This window comes from Chrysemys picta, chromosome 2 (assembly GCF_011386835.1).
Source record: "Chrysemys picta bellii isolate R12L10 chromosome 2, ASM1138683v2, whole genome shotgun sequence".
In the NCBI taxonomy this organism is placed as follows: domain Eukaryota; kingdom Metazoa; phylum Chordata; order Testudines; family Emydidae; genus Chrysemys; species Chrysemys picta.
Window position 1 is genome coordinate 150037507 of NC_088792.1, and position 25538 is coordinate 150063044.

Genomic DNA, 25538 nt, shown 5'->3' on the forward strand with positions numbered 1-25538 from the left:
TGCCCCTCTCTCCTGTCAGTGGGGCGCTGGCTCTTCGGCTAAGGGCGAGGGCCTGAGCCTGCCACGCCGGGGGGAGCTGGCACTGCTGCCCATGCCCTGTGGCTGCAGGGGCCTGGCCATTCCAGCTTCACCACCATGGGACGCGGGAGCAGGTCCGGGTCCCTGGCAGGGTGGGTCCAGGCTGCGCCCCACTCTGCTGCCCCACCCTGCTGCCCAACCCTCAGCTCTCCCCCTCTGCCCAGCCAGCCTGGAGGGGGCCCAGCCAAGCCATCCTCCCCCTTCCCTGGCGCAGGGCATCCCCTGCCAGGCGAGAGAAGACAAAGCTGGCACCTTTACCGACGTAGCTGGATTTATTCGTATAACAGGAACTGCGTGGAGGAACCCAGCTGCCCGCTGGGCTGCACTACCCCTGCCTCCTGGGCCCTGCCCTGGAGAGGGTCCCAGCTCCCCCTGCTGGGCCGAGTCCCGCATCAACCCTCCCTCGCTCCCTGAGCCTGGCCAGCTGCTGGTGCTGCCCGGTCTCATGGGGATCCCGTCGTTTCCTGCCCAGGAGGGTCAGGCACCCCCATGCCCAGCCCCCTGTGGGCAGCTATGTACCCCTGGACTCCTAGAAAGCGGTGTGGTGAGCCTGGCATGGAAGCAGGAGGCCGGTGGGGGTGAGTGCTGGGTCGACAGCAGGCTGCCCGGAGCCGCGGGGCTCTAGAAGCAGATGACCATGCCTGCAGCTGAGGAAAGGGCAGCTGGCTGCGGGCAGGGAGCTGGCCACCGGGCGCTAGCGTCTGGGTTGGGCCTTAGGCAGCAGCGACCGGAGCGCCTCCTAATCGCCAAAGTTCACGGTGTAGGTCTCCGCTGTGGTCAGGGGCTGCGCAGTCCCTGTGCCCACCTCCCAGGCCCCAGCCTCAGCCTCCGTCACCAGCTCTGTCACCGTCTCCAGCTCGGTGTAGGTCTCGGTCTCCCAGGTGGCAGCGGTGGGCGGCAGCTGGCTCCAGGGGGCAAAGGTGGTGCTGCTGAAGGCGAAGGGGAGGGAGGTGGTGGGGGCCAGTGTGGGGGGGGCGCCGGTGGTGGTGGCGTTCAGCATGCGCTGGCGCATCTGTTGGCGGAGCCGCATCCGCTGGCGCATCCGCTGGCGGAGCCGCATGCGCTCCTGGGGTGTCATGGGCCGCCCGGGCGGGATGCGCCGGATGGGCCGGTTCCCGTTCATGGCCATGATCTCCCGGATGCGTTTCCAGTTGGAGCGCGACAGGACGAAGTTGCACTGCGTGGCGCCGATGTCGTACAGCACGGTGCAGGTTTTGACGCTGGGGTTGTAGCCCTCAGCCCTGGCCACCACGCGGTACTCGCCCGGGTTCAGGATGCGCCAGTAATCCCCGCTGCTGGCTGCAAGGGCACGAGGGGAGGGGAGTGAGCGGCACTCGCGGGGCAGGAGCTGGTGGTTGTGGAGTTTTGCCCAGCACCTCACAGCGTTGTCAGCACCCTTCTGGAGAGAGGCTTAGCCTGGATGCCCCCTGCTTCCCCCTTGGCCTTTGCAGAGCCGTGCCATAGGGCCAGGCCTGGCCTACGCAGTCAGGGCCCCCCTCCTGGTGAGGGCTGGGCACCTCCAACCTTGGCTGTGGGGCTGCCCAGCTCGGGGACACTTACGGCTGCCGGGTCTGTGCTCTGGTGTAAGGCCAGGGAGAGGTGGGGGCAGCGCCTGTCACTGGGTGGGCACAGGCTGAATCCCCGAGGGAGAGGGGACAGCACCGGGCACAGGGGTGGGCCCAGGCTGGGTGCCCTTTAGTGGAGGGGAAGAACAGCACCCATTGCAGACTGGGGCGGCTGGGTGCCTGGGGACCCTCCATGGTGAGGCCAGGGCGCCCGGGGGATCGCTGGGGGGGGCGCCCAGGGACATGGCCGTACCTGTTTTCATGTTGTGGTTGATTCCTCCCACGATGATGGTGGCGTTGGCAATGGGGTCCCCCTGCTGGTCCGTCACCACTCCCTTAATGCCCCGATGCACCTGCCGAGGGAAAGGCTGTTAGCCTGGGGCTGCTGCAGGGCCCCCCCGGTCTCCCAGTCCCCCCGCTTTGGTTCCCCCGTCCCACCTGCTCCATGAAGGTGAGCAGCGACTCCTTGTTGTTCTCCCACTCCTGCTGCAGCTCGCTGGCATGGGGGAACTTGTCACAGCCCAGGTAGACGGAGAGCTCCAGGCAGTTGGTGTGCAGGTAGCTGAAGTCGTTCAGGCCTGGCAGAGAAGGGGGGACGGGCCATCAGCACTGGCAGGTGGGGCTGGGCAGGGGAACGTTCCCCTCCTGAGGGGGCGGCAGGGTCCCTGGGGCAGGCAGCCTGGCTGCAGCGGTGCCAGCCTCTGGGGGCGGGCGGCCTTGAGCCAAGGGAGCGCCTGGCCTGGGTGAAGCAGGCCAGAGCGGTGGGAACGGGGGGTGGGAAGAGACCAGCCCAGTGATCCCTGCCTGCCCGTGCTGCCCGGTGGGGGGGGGGGGGGGGGACAAGGAGCAATGGGGGGCTGAACCCCCAGGTGGGGGGACGGGAGCCTCGGCATGCAGGGCGTTGCGAACAAAGCTCTGGAAAACGTCTGGACGGGGTGACGCTAGAGTGGCCTGTGGGGCAGGGGGCACCCAGCGGAGGGGACAGCACTATGGGTCCTGGGGGCTGTGCTGAGGGCGATGTTGGCACCCTCCCCAAAGGGAGCCCTGTATCCTAGTTCTCCCTGCCCCTGGCACCTCTGACTGGCGGGTGTTTGCTGCAGCGTTACCCCCCCTCCAGCCCCCACTTACTCCCCACGCGGGGGTGCCACTTGGCGCCGCTGACGATGCCCATGCCATTGGTCATGTCCTGGGTGTGGCAGCCCCCGCGGAAGGTCTCAGTCATGGTGAGGTGAGCCGAGGCGTAGGAGATGGCCAGCCAGCGGAAGATGGCATGGTCGGGGGTCTCCTGCGCCTCCAGGTTCTCGTCCTCGTAGTCGTCCAGCGAGCGTCCCGCCGCCGCCGCCTCCCCCTCGCGGGGTGGCCGCGCCATGTCGTAGGGGTACGACACCAGCTTCTCCCCGCCGTGGAAGTTGGCTCCCAGCACGAAGGGGGTCTTCTCCATCCAGGCGAGGATGGCGCGCACCTCCACAGCCACCTGGGGGAACACAGAACTGGGGCCCGTGGGCACAAAAGCCCCCACCTCCTGCCCCTGGCAGAGCCCCTCTGCCCGGTGCCCATGCCTGCCTGCTCCCCTGCTAATCCCCACTCCATGAAGTGGCCAGGTATTGGCTGGCACCCTGCCCAGTAGCTCCACCCTAAATGCCAGCTTGGCTCCCTGCCATCACCCCCAGCAGCCCCCCTCGGGCCTGCCTGCAGGCTGCGATCGCCTACCCCACTAGCCCTGCGGGCAGGGGTCCCAGCCGTCCCACCCTCTTGGTGGCACATGTGACCGGGAGCCAGAGCCCCCACGGGCACTCACGTGGGCATCCTCGGCCAGGTAGTGCTCGGGGATGGGGATGTGGTGGTTGGGGACCCGGTGTGGGACCCACTTCCGCTCCTCGGCTGCCCACAGCACGCTGGCCAGGTCCGGGAAGTTCTCAAAGATGTCGTAGCCTTCCTCGTTCCAGTGGCCCAGTGCCCAGTTGCCCAGCTCCGAGCCCTGCAGGGAGGGGCATGACCCACTCAGTAGCAGGCCCCCGGCAGCTGGCACCAGCCCAGCCCACCCCCCCACACTGCCATGCCCCAAGGGCTGGGCACAATGGAGCTGACGGAGACGTGGCTTCCCCTGCCTCATTCCATCACAGCATCAGCAGGACCCCTCCCCCCGCTTTCTGCCTCCAGCAGGGTCCCCCCCATGGCCGAGCACCCAGTCCCTGCACCCAGCCGCCCTCCTGCATCGCCCCAGGGCACATAGCCAGGCCGAGCTCCAAGCGCGGCTGGTAACAGGCAGGCACGGGGGATCTCTCACCCCCTGGCTGGCGATCTCGTAGCCGTCGGGGTTGAGGGAGGGCACGAGGTGGATGCGGGTCTCAGTCACCAGGCTGCGCACACGCGGGTTCCCATCCTGGTACTCCTTGCACAGGAACTGCATCAGCAACAGCAGCAGCTCGCGGCCTAGCACCTCATTCCCGTGCAGCCCGGCCGTGTAGCGGAACTCAGGCTCCCCTGCGGGGAGAGGGCGCGGGGTCACGGCAATGCCCTCCAGCCAAGGGCGCCCGCAGAGACTGGCACAGAGCACCAGGTTCAGGGTAGCAGCGGGCTGGGCAGACACAGGCAGCGTCCCACCCCACCGGGAGCTCCTCCCCACGCAGGGAGAGACCCCCTCCGATCCCTGTGGGGGCCATACTGGGGGCTGGTAGGGCAACATGCCCAGGAGCCCGGTGCCACCGGCTCCTGGCCCCTCGCCATACAAAGCGGTCTGGTGCTTTGCTGCACCAAAATCCCCAGGCCGGAGGCAGCTAACGGGGAAGGGGTCCGCCTGCTGTTCCTGCCCCATTGCCCGTCCCGCAGCCCAGGCCCCGCCTCACCCAGCTCATGCTCCCCCGGCTTGTCCGAGATCTCCATGGCATAGATCTTCAGGCCGCGGGAGCTCTTGCCAATGTTGTAGATGCGCGTGATGCTGGGGCACTCTTCGTTCACCACCTTCATGAGCTGCAGGGAGCAGGGCGGCATGAGTGGGCCAGGCCTGCCCACCCCCCCTGCCCACCCCGGGTGGCACCAGGGCGGGGACGGAGGGGCCCTGGGTGGGAAGTCCATGCCAACAGAAAGGCAAGGGGGGACGGGGCGGGCTGTATTGCTCTCCCCCGAGGGGAATAAAGGCCAGGGAGTCCCTGCCAGCGGGACGCACAGCGGGGCGGACAGCGGGTGCCCCAAGAGGCTCATGGAATCAGCTGACGTCACCCAGACGGGTGCCAGGCAGCTCTGGCCCCTGGGATCAATGAGCCGGCTACTGGCCGTGAGCAGAGCTGGGGCGGGAAAGGAGCCAGAGTCGATCTCCACTGTCAGTGTCACGCTGAACCTCGGCAGAACACGGGGCGGGGGGGGGGGCAGTTCCTGGCAATGACTCTGCGGGAAGGGGCCGAGCTGCCGGGGACACGGGGCTGGCTGTAGCACTGGGAAATGCTGCAGATAGGAGGCCAGGGCAGTGCTAACCCCCAAGAGGGGGCAGGGGGTTCCCTGGAAACACCCCAGGAGCTGGGCGCTGCCCTGCAGGACCAGCAGCAGGCAGAGACTCAGAGCCAGCCCAGTGAGCTCCGAATGGCTCTGAATGCCACGCCGAAAGGTGAACGCCCTCCCTCCCATCCCCAGGGGGGTTGCACACACACCTGCCTCATGTCCTTGTAGCTGTGGTGGCGGAAGTCCAGGTTGTCGGTGGATGTCACCTCGTTCTGCTGGCTGTAATAGCTGCTGACGGCTGGGGAGGGGGCAGAGCCGCTGGTCAGACACGCAGCCATGACCCGCCCGCCCAGAGCCTGGGAGCCTGGAGGCAGAGGGAGGGACCCTGGTGCCCGGGAGGGGCTGTGCTGTGATGGAGCCTCTCGGGCAGGTTCTGCGGTGGACAGCCCCGGAGGGCTCAGCCCAGAGCCCCTTGTAGCAAGCTTCCCCAGCTAGTTGGTGAGCTCAGCGCACTGGCACTGCCAAGGACGCTGGTGTGGGACCAGCCCCCTGTCCTCTGGGGCGCCAGGTGGGCTCAGCCAGGCCAAGGCCCGCTCCTGGGCAGGACCATCCCAGTGCTGCACCAGGTCCCCAGAGTCCCTGCAACTGGGGAGGGGGGACCTGGAGCAGCCCCAGAGCCCCTCCAGCAGCAGCCTGGCCCAGCCTGCCCATGCAGGGCTCTCAGGCCTGTTCTGCCCCAGCCGTCCCGTCCTTCCTGCCCCAGCTCCCACCCGCGGCTTCAGCAGCATCAGGCCCCGGTGGGTGCGTTTGCTCCTGTCTCTTACTGGAGAGGGGGCAGCCCAGCACCTCCAGCCGCATGCACAGGCTCCCGTTCCAGATCTGCGGGTACATCCGGATGAAGCGTGCGACCACGGGCTCCGGGAACTCGGTCAGCACCGGCGTGTCCTTGTCCACGTTGCCGTGGAAGAGCTGCAGGGAGAGGCCCAAGGGGCAGCGTCAGGCATGGCACCAGGACACGGCTCCTGTGCTCAGGCAAAGGAGGCAGATACCGGGCAACCCTGCCTCCAACCCCCAGCTCTGTCAGTGCCCCTCAATCCCAACCCCCATCCCCAGCCCTGGGCTCCTCCCCGCCCAGCTCTGCCAGTGCCCCTCAATCCCAACCCCCAGGCCTGGACTCCCCCCCAGGTCTGCCAGTGCCCCTCAATCCTGACCCCCAGGCCTGGGCTCCCCCCAGGTCTGCCAGTGCCCCTCAATCCCGCCCCTTCCCCCCCAGGCCTGAGGCATGCGCCAGAGTTACAGCCGCTGTGCCCCAGACACGGTGGAGGCCGCCTTGATGAGATGGGGCTGGTTTGGGGGGAGGACGGGAGCCTCCAGCAGGGGGGGCAGGGGGGGGTAGGACCCGTACCATCTCCTCATAGCCGTTGGAGTACATCACCCAGTTCTGGCTGTCGTTGCTGAAGCCCACGTAGAAAGCGGTGACAAAATCGTCACTGGGGAGACAAGAGCGCAGGGGGGACTCAGCACCCAGGGGCAGCTGGGGGCAGCCACAGCCGGGGCAGGGAGTCTGGGGGGAGGGAGGTACAGGGATCTCGGCCTCAGGACACAGCCAGGCTCAGGAGCCGCCTGAGGTAAGCGCCGCCCAGCTGGAGCCTGCACCCCGCACCCTCTCCTGCACTCAAACTCCCTCCCAGATCCTGCACCCCAAACCCCTACCCCAGCCCTGAGCCCCCTCCTGCACCCAAACTCCCTCCCAGATCCTGCACCCCAAACCCCTACCCCAGCCCTGAGCCCCCTCCTGCACCCAAACTCCCTCCCAGATCCTGCACCCCAAACCCCTACCCCAGCCCTGAGCCCCCTCCTGCACCCAAACTCCCTCCCAGATCCTGCACCCCAAACCCCCTACCCCAGGTTCAGCCTCCTCCCACACCCCAACTCCCTGTCCCAGCCCGGTGAAAGTGAGTGAGGGTGGGGGAGAGCGAGTGACTGGGAGAGGGGGGGGATGGAGTGAGTGGGGCGGGGCCTCAGAGAAGGGGTGGGGCCTCGGGGAAGGGGCAGGACAAGGGTGTTTGGGTTTGTGTGATTAGACAGTTGGCAACTCTAGCCTGGTCCGTACTGGATCTGGGATGGACACACACACACACACACACACACACACACACACAGAGCCCCTACGTACTGGATCTGGGAACCCTCCCGGCCCGTACATACTGGATCTGGGGGAAAAAAAACCCGGCCCATACGTACTGGATCTGGGAGTCCCGGCCCTGTGTGATGACCCCGGTGAATTTCGTGGTTCTCCTGGTGTCCACCTCAATCCAGTGAGCCCGGGTGTCGTCCTCCGCGCACCAGGCGCCGTCGAAGAAATCGTCCTCATTGGAGCCGGCCTGGGGGGGGTGCAGAGGGAGAGGGGAGAGGGCAGAGTCTGCTCTGAGGCCAACGGCAGGTGGGGGCGACCCCGGGGCTGGGGGGCCTGGCAGGGGATGGGGCTGCTCCTACCTGCATGTTGAGCCGACCGCGCTGAGCTCCCAGGCCGTGCCGCAGCATGGACGAGGCCAGGATCTGGTCGTCCTCGATGCGGTGGGACTCCATCCCGATGGGGGGGCACTCTGCAAGGCAGGGAGGGCAGCGCCCGCGTGACGGGAGGAGGCCCTCGCTAGCCCAACTCCCTCCGGCCCCCTCATTCCCCAGCTCAGGACCACGCCTGCACACCCAGCTGCCCCCTGCCCAGGAGTGACCCTGCTGTGCCCACTGCTGGTGGCAGAGAGTTGGGGGACCTCTCCCTGCTCTCTGCCCCTTGCAGCTGGCATGGCCCCTGCCGGGCAGCAGGTGCCAGTCAGGCCCTCAGGCCCAGTGTGGGCACCAACCCGGCGGAGGCACTGAGGCTCGGGCAGCTTGGCTGCCGGGGCCGTGCCCAGTTTCTGCATCAACCAGCCCTGGGCAAACCGACCTCACTCGCCCTCCTGCCCTGCATCATTCCTGCCCCCTGCTCTCCAAAGGGGGCACGTGGCTCTGCCCCCTGGCTGGCGGGCTGGGCCCCTGACACAGCCCAGGGGTCACTCACTCGTTTTCTCCTCCGGGGGCGTCCATTCGTCCTCATCTGTCTCCCACTTCTTCCCGCCCGGCTTCTTCGGCTTCCCTGCAGGTGGTTGGGGAGGGGGGTTAGTGAGCGGCAGGGGGAGGATGCCGGGGCTGGGGCTGGGCCCCCTGCTCCGGGCGGGCACTGAGGATGCCAGGCAGGGGCACGGAGAAGAGGTGGGATAGGGGCCTGTTGCCCTGCACCCCTTGGCAGCTGAGCAGGGCCAGAGCAGCAGAAGGGGAGGGGGCTGGGAAGGGCAGAGAGGCAGTGGGGTGGGGGTGGGGGGAACTGTGTGCACGTCTCTCTAACTCAAGCTAGCAGAGCCAGAGCACCTGGAATGACCTATGCAGGGCCAGGCCGGAGAGCGGGCCCCACTGAGGGTCCTGAGTACAGTGCCCCGGGGCTGGGCCCCGGCCGGGGATTCTGGGTATGGTGCCATGGGGCCGGGCCCTGGCCGGGAATTCTGGGTACGGTGCCGCAGGGCCGGGATTCTGGGTATGGTGCCGCAGGGCTGGGCCCCGCCGTGGGTCCTGGGTGTGGCCCCGCTCCGGAGAGGACGTGGTTCAGGGAGGCAGTTCCGCACTCACCTTTCCGCTCCTTGGTCTTCTCCTCCGCCCACTTGTCATCATCCGTGTCCACCTCCTCCTCCTCCTTGCTGCTGCCGCCTTTCTTGGGCTTTCCTGCTCCAGGAGGGGAGAGGGGCAGGGTCAAGGCCAATGTGGCCGAGGGAGGGTTAGACCAGGCTGGTGGGTTCCTTCTGCCCGGGCCGCTTGAGCACTGTGTCCCTGGGGATCCTCATGTAGCCACAGGGCCAGCGCCCTGGCCAGGGGTAGCCAGAAGCACTGGCCAGCCGGGAGAAGGGAGCCCACATGGCCAGGGGTTTGGTCTACTGAGGAATGCGTGCATGGGCAGCATATCTGCCCCCCCCCAACAATTAGCATGGCCCTGCCCCATGTTCCTGGCCTCTCCCAAAATTAACATGGCCCCGCCCCCTGTGCCTGGCCCCCCTCACAATTAACCTGGCCCTGCCCCATGTGCATGGCCCCTTCCCCTGTGTGCCCTGCCCCACCCCACTGGGGGAAGCCCTCTCCTTACGTGGCTTGAGTCGCTCCTCATCCGTTTCCATCTCGCCTTCACCCTCTTTCTTGCTGGGGAACTTCTTGGGTTGGGGCAGGCCGTATTCCACTGCGGGCGAGAGCGGGGCACGCTGAGGGGCCAGCCGGGCGCCAGGGACGCTGCTGCTGAACGCAGTGGGAAGTGGGGGAGAACACGCCAGGGATTTTCCCCCCCGTATGCCACAGGACATGGCGCTGGGCTGGCATGCACCAAGGCTGGGCCGTGTAGGCACTGGGCAGCACTCCCCGCAGGATCCCAGCCCTGCCCAGAGTCACGGCTCTCCGGGGGGGACCCCCTGTCTGCTGCTTCTAACTAGGGCTGGGGCCCCTGTTAGCTCCTGGGGGGGAATGCCAGATCCCCCCTGGCTGGCTTAAGCCCCGTCATGCTGGGTGGGAGGCCAGGCCATGGTGGGGGTGGGAGCGGGATCATACGGTGGCCAGGGCTGTGGTGTCTGAGTGTAGAGCAGTGGGAGGGAAGGGAACAGAAAGCTGTGGGGTCCAGAGCAGGGGAGAGGGGGACAGAGAGCTGCAGGGAAGGCAGGGTGCTGGGGGGAAGGGCAGGGGCCGAGTGCTGGTCGGGGAGGAGGCCGGGTCCTGGGGCAGGAGGCCGGGCACAAGCGGCTGGGGGCCGAGGGTCCGTCCTGAGGCGGCCGACACCTACTGTCGTCGTAGTCCGGCAGTGGTGGCAGTGGCAGCTCCTCATCGTAGTCCCTCTCGGGGGGCGGAGGGGGTGGCTCCACGGGCGGCTCTGCAGGGGGAGGAGAGAGTCCGAGTGAGCCCCAGCGAGGCGGGTACAGCCAGGTGCCCGTGGGGGAGAGCCGCCAGGGCTGGGGGGACTTAGCCCAGGACAGACCCTCCGAGGGCTAATGTTCAGCTGCCCGCAGCACAGCGTGGCCCAGGACAGGGCAGGCAAGGGGCCTTTCAGAGAGATCATGGTCCAACCCCCACAACCCCTCCCCATCGATCTGTGGTATTATAGGGCGCTAGGCCTGTGGTCTGAGGTGCTCTGAGGCGAATTCAGGGACAGTGGCTGGAGCAGACCTGAGGGCTGCCCTAAATTGCCCCTCTGCTTCACTAGCCCCTAGGGACTTTGCAGGGGTCCAGAATAACCACGGTGTGGGAGCACCCCAGCCCCTCCTACACTGAGCAGGTCCTTGGTTCCCAGGCTGTGTGGGTCACAGATGTGTGGCTAAGGGGCAGGGGCAGAGTCCAAGGGTCTAGTTGGGCCTGGGCACGTCACCCAAGGGCACTGCCCCTGCGGCTCCCCATGCAGCGGAGCCTGTGAGCCCCATGGGAAGGGCTCTGACACCCAAGCAGTGGGGAGGTGCTGCTTTGCATGGGGAGCTGGGCATGAGGAGTGGGCACCTCTCTGACCAGCGGGCACATGACCCAGGGCACCAGAACCTTTGTAGAAGGGGGAGGGGCCCAAGGCCAAAGTGCCCCCTTCCTCTCTGCGGCTGGCTGAGCCAGCTGCCCTTTCTTCTGGTGACACAGCAGCCCCTGGTGTGTGAAAGGTGTAATCGCAGCACCTCCGCAGCAGACTCTATTATTCTGCGGGGGGAAAACAATCTGCAGAGGACATGAATTCTGCACTTATGTGCCTCTTGTTAACAAGTATGGGGAGGGGAGTGGCTCCCTGGTCCCTCTGGTTTGGTGCCGATGCACACAACAGCCTCTGCACCGATGCAGGGCAGCCTCAGACCCCTCCAGTGGTGGCCCACTCAAGGGGTTTTCTTCCCTGCCTGTCCCCCAGCCCCCTTCCTCCCTGGCTGGGGAAGACTTGGGGCCGGAGGAAACGTACTTGGCTTCTCCTCCACCTCCAATGGCGGCCTCTCAGGTTTCTTCCTGCTCGGAGGTTTCTTGGGTTTCTGCTGCTGCCGGACATATTCGACTGGGGGGAAGGAACATGGGTTTGTCACTGTCCTGCTGCGGGAGGGAGAGCGGAGGCTCTAACCAGGGGGTTTCTCCCAGGGTTGGGGCAGGGGGCTCCCATGTGGCGCGAGTGTCCAGAGTGGGCAGAAAGGGCTGACAAGAGGAAGGGTAATGCCCCCCCTGGGGAGAACAGGGCAGCAGCCTGGCCAGCAGATGCAGGGATGGCTTTCTACCATGCCATCCGAGAGCCGGGGCAATCCTGGGGCAGGAGTGGGCAGTCAGTGTCAGGGGGTGGTGGTCTCCCTTCACTGTTGCGAGTGGGGTCAAGGGGGCAGAGCAGGCCGGATCCTGGCAGCTTTACTCTGAGAGCAGCTGATGCCAGCAGCCCTGGTTGTAGTCCCCCCCGCACAGAGACTGTGGGCCTGATCCTCCCCACCTGGCACCGTGGACATCACGGTGGCTCAGGCCCTGTAAGACTTTGGCCCAAGGGGTATCAGGTGTTTAAGAGCCATCTTACAGGATCCCAGCGCTGGGGCTCCGGGCTCTGCTCAGTCCCCAGCTGTTGGGCAGGGGCCATTCTATGGTCCAGGCTCCACACTGCAGCCTCAGGGGAGTGCTGGGAGGCCAGGGGCACAGGGGATGGGGCTGTGCAGCGCTGGGGGTCTGGGGCCTAGGAGGTGAGACTGCCCCGTCCCAAGGAAGCATCGGGGGTCGCAGGCCGGCCCCTTCTTCTTGGTGTGGGGAGGTCCCTGGGGTGCGCTTGCTCTAGGTCAGGGCTGTCCCCACAGGGCCGGGGCCCAGAGAGGAGCGAGGGTCTGGGCGGAGGGGCCACGGGGAGATAGCAGCAGCCCCGTACAGTCCTCGTAGTCCTCCCGCTCAATCTGCTCATTGTAGTCCAGCGTGGGTGGCTCGGGCTTTTCCGTCAGCACTGCGGAGAGAGACAGACACAGTCACCGGCTGCTGCCCGCGAGGGTGCCGGGGCCAGGCGGGGGGGACACGGCAGGGGCTGCTCTCTGCTGCGGCGGGCTGGAGCCAAACAGCAGGCCAGAGAGGGCAGCACAGTCATTGCTACAGCCCCATCTGGGAGGCTGCACCAGGTCCGTGGGCCCGAGGGGCGGCCCTCCCCCCTCCCCCCTCCCCCCCGGGCTCCCACAGGATGTGCCAGGGCTGGGGGCTCCTGGAGACTCTCCTGCCCTCCCTGAGGCCACGGGGACGCTCTGGGTTCAGGACAGGGAACTGAGGGGCACACGGCCAGGGCCAGGCCCCATGCAGCTGGCGACCGCTCACCGGGGTCGGGCGCTGGTCTCTGGTCCTCCCTGCCGGGCTCCCACGGCTCCGTCGGGGGCTCATGAAACTCATCTAGGAACAAAACCCGTTGGCTGGGAGGGGTCCTCAGGCCGGGCACTTTCCCACTGCGCCAGGGCCTCTGCAGCCGCCCCTGCCCATGCACTGCCCAGCCGCCCTCGTGCTGCATGACCCGCATGCTGCCCATGCCCTGCCCTCGTGCCACCCTCGCTCCTGCACCTCCGCCCCCCACAGCTCTCAGCAGCGCATGCTGTTCCCGCCAAAGCTCACCGAGTTGCTCCCGGCTCCTGTGCCCTAGGGAGATGGGGCCAAGCCTGTACGAAGCACCAGGGCAGTGCTGCAAGGGGGGCGGGTCCCCCCCAACCCCCACCCCTCCTCCCTGGGTCCCCCCCAACCCCCCTCCCTGAATCGCTCTTACTCCGGCGGCTCCCCGGCTCCTGTTCTTCAGCCCAGCGCGGTTCGTCCGGCTCCTCGGGAAATCCAGCTGCAAAACACAGGGCAGGAGTTCAGAGCGTTGGGCCGAGGGGCTGGGGAGGGGCGGGAAGGCAGGGGGCTGGGACCGAACAGCCCTCTTGATCCCTGCGGGCAGAGCCACATGACGGGGGTCAGGCTGCGCATGGACCAGGCCGGGCAAAGGGCTCAGCGCCACCCTGCCAGGAGAAGGAGGAGCTCTCAGGGCCCGGGGAAGCCACATGGCCCTTGTCCCTGCAGGGAGAGACTCAGCACCCAGCGGGACAGTCCCCGGGGGGTAGGCGCTCGGTTCCCAGCGGGACAATCCCCGGGGGGGGTAGGCGCTCGGAACCCGGCGGGACGGTCCCCAGGGGGTACACGTTCGGTACCCGGCAGGGACAGTCCCCGGGGGGGTAGGCGCTCGGTACCTGGCGGGGATGGTCCCCTGGGGGGGTAGGCGCTCAGTACCCAGCGGGGACGGTCCCCGGGGGTAGGCGCTCGGTACCCAGCGGGGACGGTCCCCTGGGGGTAAGCGCTCGGTACCCGGCGGGGATAGTCCCCAGGGGGAGGCGCTCGGTACCCGGCAGGACAGCCCCTGGGGGGTAGGCGCTCGGTACCCAGCGGCTTGCAGGGAAAGGGTTTAAAGACCCCTGGCTGTTTGGGGAAAATGCCCTTGGCAGCTCTGGCGAGGACTGGCCCAGCTCTCTGGCTGAGTGGAACAGCTCGGAATAGCTAATGGTACAAGTGAGACAACTAAAGTGGTGGTTTTACTCAGCGGAAGGGGGGGTTACAGCTAATAACCTGGAACACAACCCTCCGGGCTTCTCTTACTCAGCAGATGTTTGCTGAGGTTGTGGAAATTCTCCCAAGTCACCTCCCCCCCAGCTCCTGGGCACCGCGGAGCGTTTCCGCTTTTATAAATAGAACCAAACAGCAATCCCAAATTTATGGCTGGGTCAAGGACATTAACAGCGCAGTGCCAGTTTGGAGAGCGTTTCAATGGGGTGTTCAGTTACTGTGCGGTTTGCAAGATGGAGCATTGACTGAGGCTGCTTTAACCCTCACATGTGCACTAGAAATTGCATTATCAATGGAGACAGCTGCTAAAACCGCCTGGGAGCTGCAACAGCACCCAGGCAACAAATAAACGGGAGGTCAGCTCAAAAACGGACAGCACTCTGTCTGCATGCCCCTGCTGCGGCAAACTGGCCCTCGGTGCAAAGGACAGTTGGTTCACAGACAAACCCTGCAGAAGCTGCAACAAACTGGGGCGCAGACAGATGATGTGCAAAACGCACAACCACGCTCTCACAAGGACAAGCCCGGGGGCTTTCGTCAGCTCGCCGGTGACAGCGTGGAGTCCACGGAGAATGCTGGGGCATAAGAACATAAGAGCAGCCGTACTGGGTCAGACCAAAGGTCCATCTAGCCCAGTATCCTGTCTTCCGACAGTGGCCAATGCCAGGTGCCCCAGAGGGAATGAACAGAACAGGTAATCATCAAGTGATCCATCCCCTGTTGCCCAATCCCAGCTTCTGGCAAACAGAGGCTAGGGACACCATCCCTGCCCATCCTGGCTAATACCTATCCTCCACGAACTTATCTTTTTTGAACCCTGTTATAGTCTTGGCCTTCACAACATCCTCTGGCAGGGAGTTCCACAGGTTGACTGTACTCTGTGTGAAGAAATACTTCCTTTTGTTTGTTTTAAACCTGCTGCCTATTAATTTCATTGGGTGACCCCTAGTTCTTGTGTTATGAGGAATAAATAACACTTCCTTATTTACTGTCTCCACACCAGGCATGATTTTATAGACCTCTATCACATCCCCCCTTAGTTTCCAAGCTGAAAAGTCCCAGTCTTATTAATCTCTCCTCACAGGGAAGCCGTTCCATACCCCTAATCATTTTTGTTGCCCTTTTCTGAATCTTTTCCAATTCCAATTCCATCTCTCCAACAGTTTGTGTAACAATAACGGGTCCGTTGGATTTCTTTACACCGGATGGAGCAAGACGTCAAATGGAGCTGGATACCAGGTCTGCTATGTCTGTGTCAGATAATCTGAGGCTCTTTAAAGAGGGGACGTTGCAGAAAACTTGGTGCTACTAAAAACATACACGGGGAAGTCCTCACTGCCCTGGCGGTTATTACACTGAACGCGACATACAAATGTGTACAGGGCCTGTTAAGCCTCTCTGCTGTGAAGCGAGAGGGTCAGGTATTATTTGAGGGAGAGTGGCTGAGAGAGATTCAGGTGGACAGCAGAGCATAAAGGTCCAGATCCTCCAAGTTGTTTAGGCACCTAATTCCTGTTGATTTCGAAATGCCAGCAGATTTACAAAATGTTATGGCCTCTGGCCCAAAACAAACCTTGTGGACAAGGCAGAGGATGTCTTTCAGGAGGGCATCAAAACCTTAAAACACCTGCCAGCAAAACTTGTGCCTGAAGAGGGAGCAATTCCTACATTTTGCAAAGTTCATCCAGTGCATTTTGCCATAGGGCGCTTAGGACTCCAGAATTATACCCAAGGTCAACTGGAGCAAATGGAGTGTAAAAGGGGGAGGAGGGATAGCTCAGTGGTTTGAGCATTGGCCTGCTAAACCCAGGGTTGTGAGTTCAATCCTTCAGGGGACCATTTAGGGAGCTGGGGCAAAAATTTGCCTGGGGATTGGTCCTACTTTGAGCAGGGGGTTGACCTCCTGAGGTCCCTTCCAACCCTGATATTCTATGAAAAAGAACACAGCTGACCACATTTGTGGTGATTTCAAGATTGCCCGGTACTGCATGAAGATCAGTACTCCTGGCCTGGAAGTCAGGCTATCATTGCCTCATTAGCTGGTGGGAGGCGCTTCTCCAAGATCAACTGAGCCTGAGCCTATCTACAAATGGAGATTGAAGATGGTCACAAGTACTGCGCAATGAACACACACAAGGACTTATTCCAACATCCCTGGCCGGTGTTTGGAATAGCATCCACACTCGCTATCTGGAAGCAAGCTCTGGACCTGCTATTAGAGGGCATTACTAGGCTACTACACTGGTCACAAGAGCTAGGGGTGAGGAACCTCCCGGTGGCCGTTGTGAGTCTGAATGTGGGCTTGGGGCAAACAAGGAGAAATGGGATTTTTTCCAAGGTTCAGTTGCATACGGCGGCCATTCCATCGACAAAGATGAGCTGCATAAATCCCAAGAGCAAGGCGAAGCTGTCCTTATGGCATCCCAGCCACGAAATGTGTCCCACTCACATTCCTTTCTGGGCACGGTCAGTTACTACCGACCGACCTTACTTAACGCAGCGGCCAGATTATGAGCTGTTGCACAGAAGTGGTGCAGGTCTACAGCTCGACTCTCTCACCAATCGAAGTTGGTCCAATAAAAGACCTCACCCACCTTTTCCATCTACAGCAGTGGTTTTCAAACTTCAGGTCGCGACCCAGTACTGGGTCGCGGAATGCAAGGCACTGGGTCGCTTTGCTCAGCACCCAGGGACCTTGGCAGCCGGCCAGTAAAAACTAGTAGTCCCTACCTGTTCTGACACCGCGCTGTGCCCTGGAAGTGGCCAGCAGCAGGTCCAGCTCCTAGGCAGGGGAGCCACAGGGCTCTGTGCACTGCCCCCGCCAGAGCACCAGCTCCGCACTCCCATTGACTGGGAACTGGCCAATGGGAGCTCGGGGTGATGGTGCCTGTGGACTTCCGCCTAGGAGCTGGACCTGCTGCTGGTCGCTTCCGGGGCACAGCGCAGTCTGTGGTGCCAGGACAGGCGGGAAGCCTGCCTCTGCACCCCGGCTTCACCAGTGACCAGAGCCGCTGGAGGTAAGCTCATGCCCCAAACCTGTGCCCCAACCCCCTGCCCCAGCCCAGTACTCTCCCCCCCAAACCCGGAGCCCCCTCCTGCACCTCGAACCCCTCATCCCCAGCCCCACCACCAGAGCCTGCACCCCCAGAGCCTGCACCCCCAGCCCAGAGCCCTGATCCCCCTCCTGCACCCCAACCCCCTTCCCCAGCCAAGAGCCTCCTCCCACACCCTGAACCCCTCATTCCCAGCCCCACCCCACTACCCTCATCCCCACACCCCAACCTTCTGCCCCAGCCCTGAGCCCCTCCCACACCCCAAACCCCTCATCTCCAGCTCCATTGGGTCACAGGCATCAACAATTTTCTTCAACTGGGTCGCCAGAAAAAAAGTTTGAAAACCACTGGTCTACAGTGAGCCACTGTTCTTGATGAAGTCAAGAAGCTTCCAGGATTGGGAAGGGTCCTTACCAACTACAGTGCACCTTTGCTTATGAAGATAGCTTGTGCCACCTCACATAATGGAACTGGAGCAGTCATTTCACATGGGGTGGAAGATCACACTGCTTTAGATCTCTTGGCAGAAGGGAAGGGAGCTGTACTTGAAGTGAGCAAGAAGCTCAGAGTGGAGTTAAAAAGTGTCACCAATCCCTGGGTAGGCAACGATTCACCAACCACTGCTTTCGGTTTTAAAGGAGTCCCGGCAATGACTCCAGCATGGTTATAGAGAGGGGTGATGTTCAAAAGGACCAACCGACATGCGAATGCAGATTGCTTGACACGCTGGCCCGTTGGAAAGTGGCAGGTAAGCTGGCATACGGAAGTGGCACCAGAGCCAGGCAGGTATATTATATATGGCACCCTTGACATGGCCAACAAAACCCTAACAATGACCCAGTGCTGGTGAAAGAGCAGGACATTTCGAGGAGTGAATGGAGTAATATGCACGGACAGCTGTGTCCATCTTTCTTTGCTCACAAAGAACCGTTAAGTGTATACCAAGGTTGCGAACGTGGTTATTCCTATGGGGCTCAGGGCCCGCGTATTCCAAGAATTAGACAAAGACTATTTGGGAATTTCAAAAAGGCAAAGTCTGGCCAAGAGTCCCAGGTGGTGGGCAGGGATTGATACACAATGGAGGAAATGGTAGAACAAGCGTCAAGATTGTCAGCCAATGCAACACATGCCTAAACGTGCTCCATTGCATGGATAATACTGGACTGTTTTCAGGGCCATATATTACCGTAGATGCCCAACCTAACCGACTTGCAGTATTCTGTGTGCATTCCACTAGGTCAGCGCAGAGGGTTAGGACTTGGCTTTTCAGGGACGGGAGTTTCTGAGCAGATGGTGACAACGGAACCTAACTCACATCCGAAGATGTCCAATTGTTTGTCGAGAGAAATGGTATCAAACATGGCACCTCAGCTCCTCACCGTCCTGGCAGAAATGTTCCTGCAGACATTCAAGCAAGCGATCTAGATTATGACCCCCCAGTAAAGGTGGCTTATCACACAATATTGCAATTTTTCTCTTGGCCTATAGCAATGAAGCCCATGCGATTGCAAACCAGATGCTAGCAATGTTGTTTATGGGAGGTAATTTAGGGTCTCACCTGGACTGGTTAAACTGGATGTTCATAAGAATCAAGTGGATGTGCTTATTTGTGGCTAGGCGGTCAGGCTGGGTGAGAAAATCTTAGTGAGAGACGACCAAGCTGACTGGGGGACCCCTGGAGTGACTGCACCTGGCCCTCTGCCTCAGTGGAGAGAAACGGCACCGAACATGCCCCGGAAAAGATTCATAACCCAGTCTTGAAGCACAAGTTCCACAACACTGCCGCCTCCTGGAAATCCCGAGCCGCAATACAGCCAGAGGCAGTGATGGCACCCGAGAGCCTCCTGGCCCTGTTTCTACTCCAAGGGACCCTGATGCTACCAAGCAGGGAGATGTCGCCCCAGACGATGCCCACGAGGCATTCTCCAGGGAGAAGCCACCGCTCAGACTGGCCATGCAGCATGTTTAGTGACATTCACGGATTGGTAACTCCTTGGTCATGTCCTTTCACGCTAAAGGGGGAGGAGCCTGTCGTGTGTAGGAATTGGGGGGGTCGCCCTTGAGGTTGGGGGGCTCTGGAGAGGCAGCGGGCGATGGGACCAGGCGGGAAGGAGTGAGGGGCAGGTGGGCGTCTCGTGCTGAGTGACTGGCAACCCGATCAGCCAATCTGTAGCACTTACCTTTATCCCGTTCCCCATATGTCCGGGACCTCTCCTCTTCCTCGTCATAGGGTGAGGCGATTCTGGAAGTCTCGGGCAGGTCGTAATCCTTTTTGGCTGGTGGGGGGATCAGAGGTCTCTCGGGTTGCCGGTACCTCTCCTCTTCCTCGTAGGGCTGGGTGGGGGGTGGTATCTTGGGCCTCTTCCCGCCAGATGGCTTCTTGGTGGCTTTGGGAGGCTTCTCCTTGGGCTTCTTGGTGGCCTTTGGCTGCTTCTCCTTGGGCTTCTTGGTGGCCTTTGGGTGCTTCTCTTTGGGCTTCTTGGTGGCCTTTGGCTGCTTCTCCTTGGGCTTCTTGGTGGCCTTTGGCTGCTTCTCCTTGGGCTTCTTGGTGGGCTTGGGAGGCCTCTCCTTTTTTCCTTTCTTAGGTTTCTCTTTAACCTTCACAATTGTCCCTGTATAAAAGGAAAGAGTCAGTCCCAGGCCGATGTCTGGCCCCCACCCAACCAGCTGGGCCCCAGGCCTCTCCCCATTGGGTCTGTGGGGCCACCTGCCCCCAACCACCCGGGCCCCATGGAGTCATTGTCATTCCATACATGAAGCCAGCCACACTCTGTTGGGGCCTGGCTCTTCCCCTGCCTTTCAGCAGGACATTAAACAATACCCACTGGGGATTTCTGATGCCCACAGTCCATTGGGCACCCAGCCTTGCCAGCACCATAGTCCACAGCCTCTGTGTCCGAGCAGCTCCCTGGGGTTCCTTCTATTTCCCACACGATGACCTAGGCTGTCCGCATTCTCCACCACTTCCGCGCAGAAGCAGCCCAGCATTTAGAATTTTTAAATCTGCTGTTTGGAGCCAGGCTCACAAGCTGTGAATGGTCGGCATTGGTAGTGCCAGCCCTGCAGCCAGCAAATCCGGCTGCGGCGTGTCTGCAAACCGAGAGGGCACCCGTTGGAACGATTAGCCAGATTCTTTGAGTGCGTCACTCTTGGCCGCTCACTTACTCAGCAAGCAGCTTGGGGGGTGTTTCAAACCTCCCGTTCTACTGATTGGAGACCATGGTCCTGAGAATTGTTTCTACTCCCCGATGGGGCGAAAGCAATCAGCTGCCCCAGTGAATTCCCATGGTTATGAATATGAGGTTTGCTTTCTGGGAATGTTCTCCAGCAGTCACGGATCATCTCCCCCTCTTCTGGGAACAATCCGCCCTCCCCAGGACAGGCAGGAAGCCAGCGCCAAAGAGATGGCAGGAAATGCCTTGGCATAATTGCCCAGCTCCAGCCCCACTGATCTGACCCCAGGATGGGCCCCAGGACAGAAGCTAGCACCTTGGTGCATAGTCAGCTGGACATGGAGGCAGGGGAACAGGGAACAGCTAAAGGGGGAGTGGGAAGCGTGGGTATCTGGCTCTGTTAGTGCCCTGGCCCGGAGGCCCCTCGTGGACTGGCGTGTGATGCAGAGGGCACTCTAGGAGGCGGGTGCTCTTCAGGCATATGGTCAGGGTGGGGGCTCTGAGATCTCCCTGGCCCAGGGCTCCAGCAAGCTCCAGCCAGACATGGAGGCCTCGCTCCATGACTCAGTGGCTGACAGGAAGGAGATGAGGCTGCTGAGTAACGGCCCTGTCGCCCCGCGGCAGCCGCAGGCTCATTCCAAAGCTCTGAGCAGCAGCGTTCCCATGTCCTCTGGTGCGTGAGCAGAGAGGGCCCAATTCTGGGCTCGGATTTGTAGCCACTCCTGCTCCTGGGGGAATGGGGAAGAACTTCCCCACTGCTCTGAGTGCCCGCTGTCTGGCCAGTGCCCCCCAGGAGTGTGACACTCACATGGCCTCGCTGAACTGACATGCCCAGGGCAGGCTGCAGGGAGGAACGAGTCCCCCGTGCAGAGGATACAACAACCAGGGCTCCCTCCTCCTCGTCGCTCCCTCGCCCCCGGGTCTGTGGGTGAAGCCCCATTCTGGGCACAAGCCGAGTTGGAGTTCCTCACTCCCTGCCCAACCTCGGCAGCGATTGGATGCCCCCACACCCGACCTGGTCGGGGCTGATACACCCGGTGGCCCTGGCTAAGCAGACAAGCTGCAGGTTTCTAACAAAGCGATCCTCAGGGAGAGCAGTGTGCCATTGTTGGGTTCCAGTGTTAACGGCTCCCTGCAATGATCGGCCCCCAGCTCACACCTCTCCAGCCACCTACCCTAACCCAGGGCCCTGCCCCTGGGTGACAGGCCATTAGGGCTGTCTCAGACAAGCCTTCCTGTCCTGCTCGGGGCCCTGAGCAGGGAGCACGGCCCCCCTCCTTGGAGAAGCTGGCACAGCCCCACAGGCTGAGCAAAACAGAGCGAGCCCCCACCAGGGTCCAGGCTGCACACCGGCAACCGCCAAGCAGGGAAACCTCGCCCCTGAGGGCTGGGCCAGCAGCCAAACCCCGCTCTGCAGGCCTCAGCCTGGAAAAGCTGACAGGACGGAGTGGGCGGCCCACTTCCAAAGCCCAGAGGGCCCGTGCTGCCAGGGGCTTGTGTGATCGGGAGCGCTGGCGAGAGACAGCGTGTGCATGGCTATCCCTTTCCCCACCCAGCTCTTCCATGCCCTTCAATCCGGACCCACAACCCCCTGCTATCCCAGCCCTGGGCTCTTCCCCAGCGTCTGCGATGCCCGTCAGCTCAGACCCCGCGCACGGCACTAGTAAGGACAGCAGCACAAAGCTCTCCCATGCAGGATTCCCCTTTCTGCCCCATCACTCGACACCTGATCCACACGGTGCTTCCACCCCACTGCGGGGCTGGGAGCAGGGGGAAGCGAACCCAGCTGCCCGCTGTGCTCTGGGGCCTGCTCACAGCCTGGGGGAAGCCCTGGCAAAGGCACCAGCCCCCATAGAGCCCAGGGATGACACAGCCTCCTCAGGACACAGGAGGGAGAGAGGATGGAGCTAGGGGCCAACTGAAAGTTTTCCATCAAGACCATATAGAAAATTGGCTTTTCCACTAAACCAGCTTTTTTTGTTGTTATTGTTGCAAAAAGCTTCTCTTTCCTGTGGGGGGATTTCAGTGGAAAAACCAATGCCCGAAACCTGCAATATTTGGATCCTGCAATGCCCCATGGGAGATGCAGTTCAGTTACCTCGCTCCCCTCTTCTCCTCGATGCGCCACGCTCTCCAGGGGACTTTGTCTCCCATGATGCTCCGCAGCCATACGCCTTCCAAGCCCCTCCCCAAAAGGGGAACCTGTTGTGCATCATGGGAGATGTAGCCAGACCAGGGAGCCGGCCCCATAGCAGCCAATGGGAGGACGAGGCACCCAAACAACAAGTCCCATGAGCGCGGGGGGGGGGGGGGGGGGGTTTGCAGGGGAATGGGTGGGGATCCCATTTCCGAATCAAAATATTTGGGGGGGTTGATTTTTTTTCCACTGAAAACTCTAAATGTTCTAGTTCTCAGTCACACACCCATGCGGCAGGGTTCACACTGCTATCACCCGGTGAGCTGCCGCTGTGGGTCAGCGTGGAGGGGGACGCCATGGGGCAGGGCGGCCGGGGGTTGGGAAAGGCTGAAGGCACCTCCTGCCAGCCGCCAGGAAAGCAGCGCGGCAGAGCTGTGTTAAGGCTGAGAGTGGCAGCAGGCAGGCACACAAACACATGCATGGAGGGAACCACATGCACGCATACAAACACACACACGGATGCACGGAACCACATAAACACAGACATCATGCATCCACCACACACACAGGGGGGCACCTCCCCCAAAGACAGTACCCAGTCGCGTTTATTGCTCCGCCAAGCCCATGCTTTCTGGGCTGCTGATGTTTGGGGAGGTGGGCCTGGCTCCCCTCCTGGCCTGGGCTCTCCCCTAGAGGCAGCTCGGTGGGGACATTTTGGAGCCGGGCCTGGGATCACTCTTGTGACAATCTGACTGGCCCACCTGTGAGCTGGTCCCAGAGACAGCCCTGGTGCGAGGGGAACCGCCCTACCTGTGCCCCCGTGTGGCTGTCTGGAGGGGGGACACTGGGATATCAGCTCCCCACATCACCCTCTGCACTAACACTTGGAGAGAGGTGTGGCTGGATTCTCAGCCCTAGGGGCTAAACCCTCCATCGACCCCTCTAACAGGGACAGCGTGGACTAGCCCCCCGGCAGCCCTGCTCCTTACCTGGGCCATCGGCACAGGGGAGAGGGGGGAGCAGCTCTGCTCATGCAGTGCAGGGGGGGCTGATGAATAGACACTGTCCATACAGGGGTTTGCTCCCTTGTCACTGTGACAGGCGGGGGAGGGGGTGAGATCTGGGATCTACATGAGGGGAGAGGGGGAGATCTGCCCCAGGGGGCACAGACTCCACCGTGGCTGCCCCCTGGCTTTGCCCCAGGAATGCTGAGCACGCTGCCCCAGGCACTAGCCACCCGGTTTGCTAGGAGGACACAACCGACCAGGTGCTGATCTCCAGACATCTCCGTCAGGCTCCCCGTCGCTCCTTGGGAAGGGACAGTCCACACCCACCTCTGACAGCCAGGGGTGCCCATCACAGAAGGGTTCCTGCAGCATCCAGGGGTCAGAGACCGGACCCTGGGCCTGGGCTGACCCTGGCTCGGACCCAGGCTGGCAAGCCCTGTGGTCCAGTCTCCAGCCTGTCGCCCATGGCTGGGTACCCCCGGTAGCGCTGCCCGGCCTGGGGCCAGGGGAAGGGGCGGCAGCTCCCAAGGCGTTTTGGGAAGCCCAGCACAGCAAGGGGCACTGGCTGCTCTGCTCTCCCGCTCCCCCTCTCCCCAGGGGCACCCAGCACAAGCCAGTCAGCGGGAATCCCACATCCGGAGCTGCACGTCGCAGCCAGCCCAGCCCCTCTGCTGGCCCTGCCAGCGCATCCCTCCAGGCCCAGTTCCCCCTGCCCAGCCCCTGGATGCCAGTCACACCTGTGCAGAGTGGATGTAGGAAATGGGGTCTTGAGGGGGCTGGGCAGGGCCCAGGCAGAATTGGACCTAAGGAGGGTAGGTAGGACAGGAAGTATCGGGCCCCAACGTAGCCAGGCAGATTTGGGCCCAAGGGGGCGGGGTAGGGCAGGATCGGGCCTTCTGTGCCCAGGTTGCTCTCAGAACACTTACCTTCTTCCACCTCTGTGGGGGCCTTGGCCGCCTTGTCCTTCCCTGCTGGCTTCAGCCTCCCTTGCGGCTCGGGGGGCTCCTCCAGCCCCTGCCCCCCGGCTTCCTCCTCGCCCTCGGGGCTGACCTCCCGCAGGAAGCCCTGCAGGAACTCCTCGATCTCATCGTCCGTCAGCTCCGGCGGGGGCTGCCCCGGGCTGGGGGTCAGCAGCCCCACCAGCAGGCAGAGCGGCAGCAGGCGACAGGCTCCGGCAAGCCCCATGGAAGCCTCGCGCACCCCGGGGGGGCTAGGGCAGAGTTAGAGACCCACTGCCCCGGCGGGCACAGACCCTGGCCTCACCTGGCTGGCTGGCCGTGTGGGGACAGGACCCGGTGGGGGGCTGTTTGTCGCTCTCGCTTCCTTCGGGGTCACCGGGCTCCGCAGCAGGCAGATGCGGCGCAGCTGTCAGGACAGGGCAGCTCCGGGGCTTCCGGAGCGGGCGGTGGAATGCGCTGCTGACGGGGGGCGGAGGGGGGAGCCGGAGCCAGCCCCAAAGAATGCAGCTCCGCACAGCTGGGCTTAATTCAGACCAGAAGGTTGTGGCTGCGTCAGCTTTGAAGTCAGAGGCAGCAGGCCAAGGGCTGGGAGCCAGCAGGCCCCCACGACGCCCTGGAGAGGTTGCCCCCCCACACACATCCAAAACTGGGGGGTCCAGGCTGGGCTGAACGGACCGGTCCAATACGCCCAGTGATCGCTGCAGCCAGCAAACGGCGCCCGAGAGCTCAGAGATTCCTCACTATCGCCCTGCTGCCCCCACCAGGGTCTCCAGCTCCCCCCATGCAGAGGGGGCTTCGGCAACGCAGTTCCCTTTGCTGCGCCTGGTCGCCCGCCGGGTCTCCAATCTGCAGGGTGTGGGGGGTTGATCCAGTCCCGGAGCGCGGCAGCAGCAGCAGCAGCAGGCGCCTTCCCCTCTCCCCTACAGCTGTCAGAGTGGAAGCCTGACAGCTGGAGGAATCGTCTAGCTCTGCGGAGGAAACCAAGGCCAGCCTCCCCTTCCCATTTCCAGAGAAGAGTGGATCAGAGAGGGCAGCGCTGTTCACTGTAACCCCATCCTGCCTGGGAAAGCAGAGATGCTGCCCAAGGCAGCCAGCACCGGCTCACGCACCACAGGACCAGTAGAGACTTCCAGCGGTGTTGGAGATCCATTCACAGCCAGCACTGGGATCGGCCTCTGGGACGCCCCCTCTACGGCACCCGTTCAGCACGCCGCCCCGATGGCAGAGTGCACACGCCGAGGTGCTGGGGATGCCGGCCCACTGCTGAATGCAGGAGTCCCTGGGAAGATCTGATCCAAACCACGCAGGAGCCAGATGGCTCCAGATCCCTGCAGAAGAAGGAGCGGGCTCTCCCCAAATATACCGAGCAGAGGTGGGATTGGGGGCCCAAAGCCCAGGCAGGCACCCGGGGGGCATGACTGTACAAACAGCAGAGTCACCTTCCTCTCCCAGAACTCTGTTGGTTCTGCAGCTGGACCCCTGGATCTAGTGACCCGCCCCCCCTGGATTTTGTGG

At 62.7% G+C, this 25538-nt stretch overlaps 1 protein-coding gene across 2 annotated transcripts; it reads right to left on the reverse strand.

The window, feature by feature from the left end:
- Positions 1-331: 331 nt before the first annotated feature.
- On the reverse strand, positions 332-24993 carry AEBP1 (AE binding protein 1). Of its 2 annotated transcripts, XM_065584372.1 has the most exons (22): positions 23991-24993; positions 18928-19359; positions 12865-12930; positions 12429-12500; positions 11998-12069; positions 11071-11160; positions 9931-10017; positions 9250-9339; positions 8742-8834; positions 8140-8214; positions 7575-7684; positions 7323-7462; positions 6484-6568; positions 5903-6047; positions 5288-5376; positions 4490-4613; positions 3931-4127; positions 3442-3621; positions 2772-3117; positions 2082-2221; positions 1897-1996; positions 332-1377 (listed from the first exon to the last, which is right to left on the reverse strand). In XM_065584372.1, the coding sequence occupies exons 1-22, from the start codon at positions 24247-24249 to the stop codon at positions 818-820; spliced, it is 3552 nt and encodes a 1183-aa protein (XP_065440444.1). In that variant the 5' UTR covers positions 24250-24993; the 3' UTR covers positions 332-817. The 2 variants fall into 2 exon arrangements, with proteins under 2 accessions (XP_065440444.1, XP_065440445.1); XM_065584373.1 differs by lacking the exon at positions 12429-12500 and having other exon boundaries at positions 23991-24960.
- Positions 24994-25538: the final 545 nt, after the last annotated feature.

Coding starts and splice junctions, on each gene's coding strand:
- AEBP1 (XM_065584372.1), bottom strand. CDS start 24,249: ATGGGGCTTGCCGGAGCCTGTCGCCTGCTGCCGCTCTGCCTGCTGGTG. Junction 9,340..9,930: donor ACTGCCGGACTACGACGACA/GTAGGTGTCGGC, acceptor TCTCGCCCGCAG/TGGAATACGGCCTGCCCCAA. Junction 6,569..7,322: donor GGCCGGGACTCCCAGATCCA/GTACGTATGGGC, acceptor TTGTCTCCCCAG/TGACGATTTTGTCACCGCTT.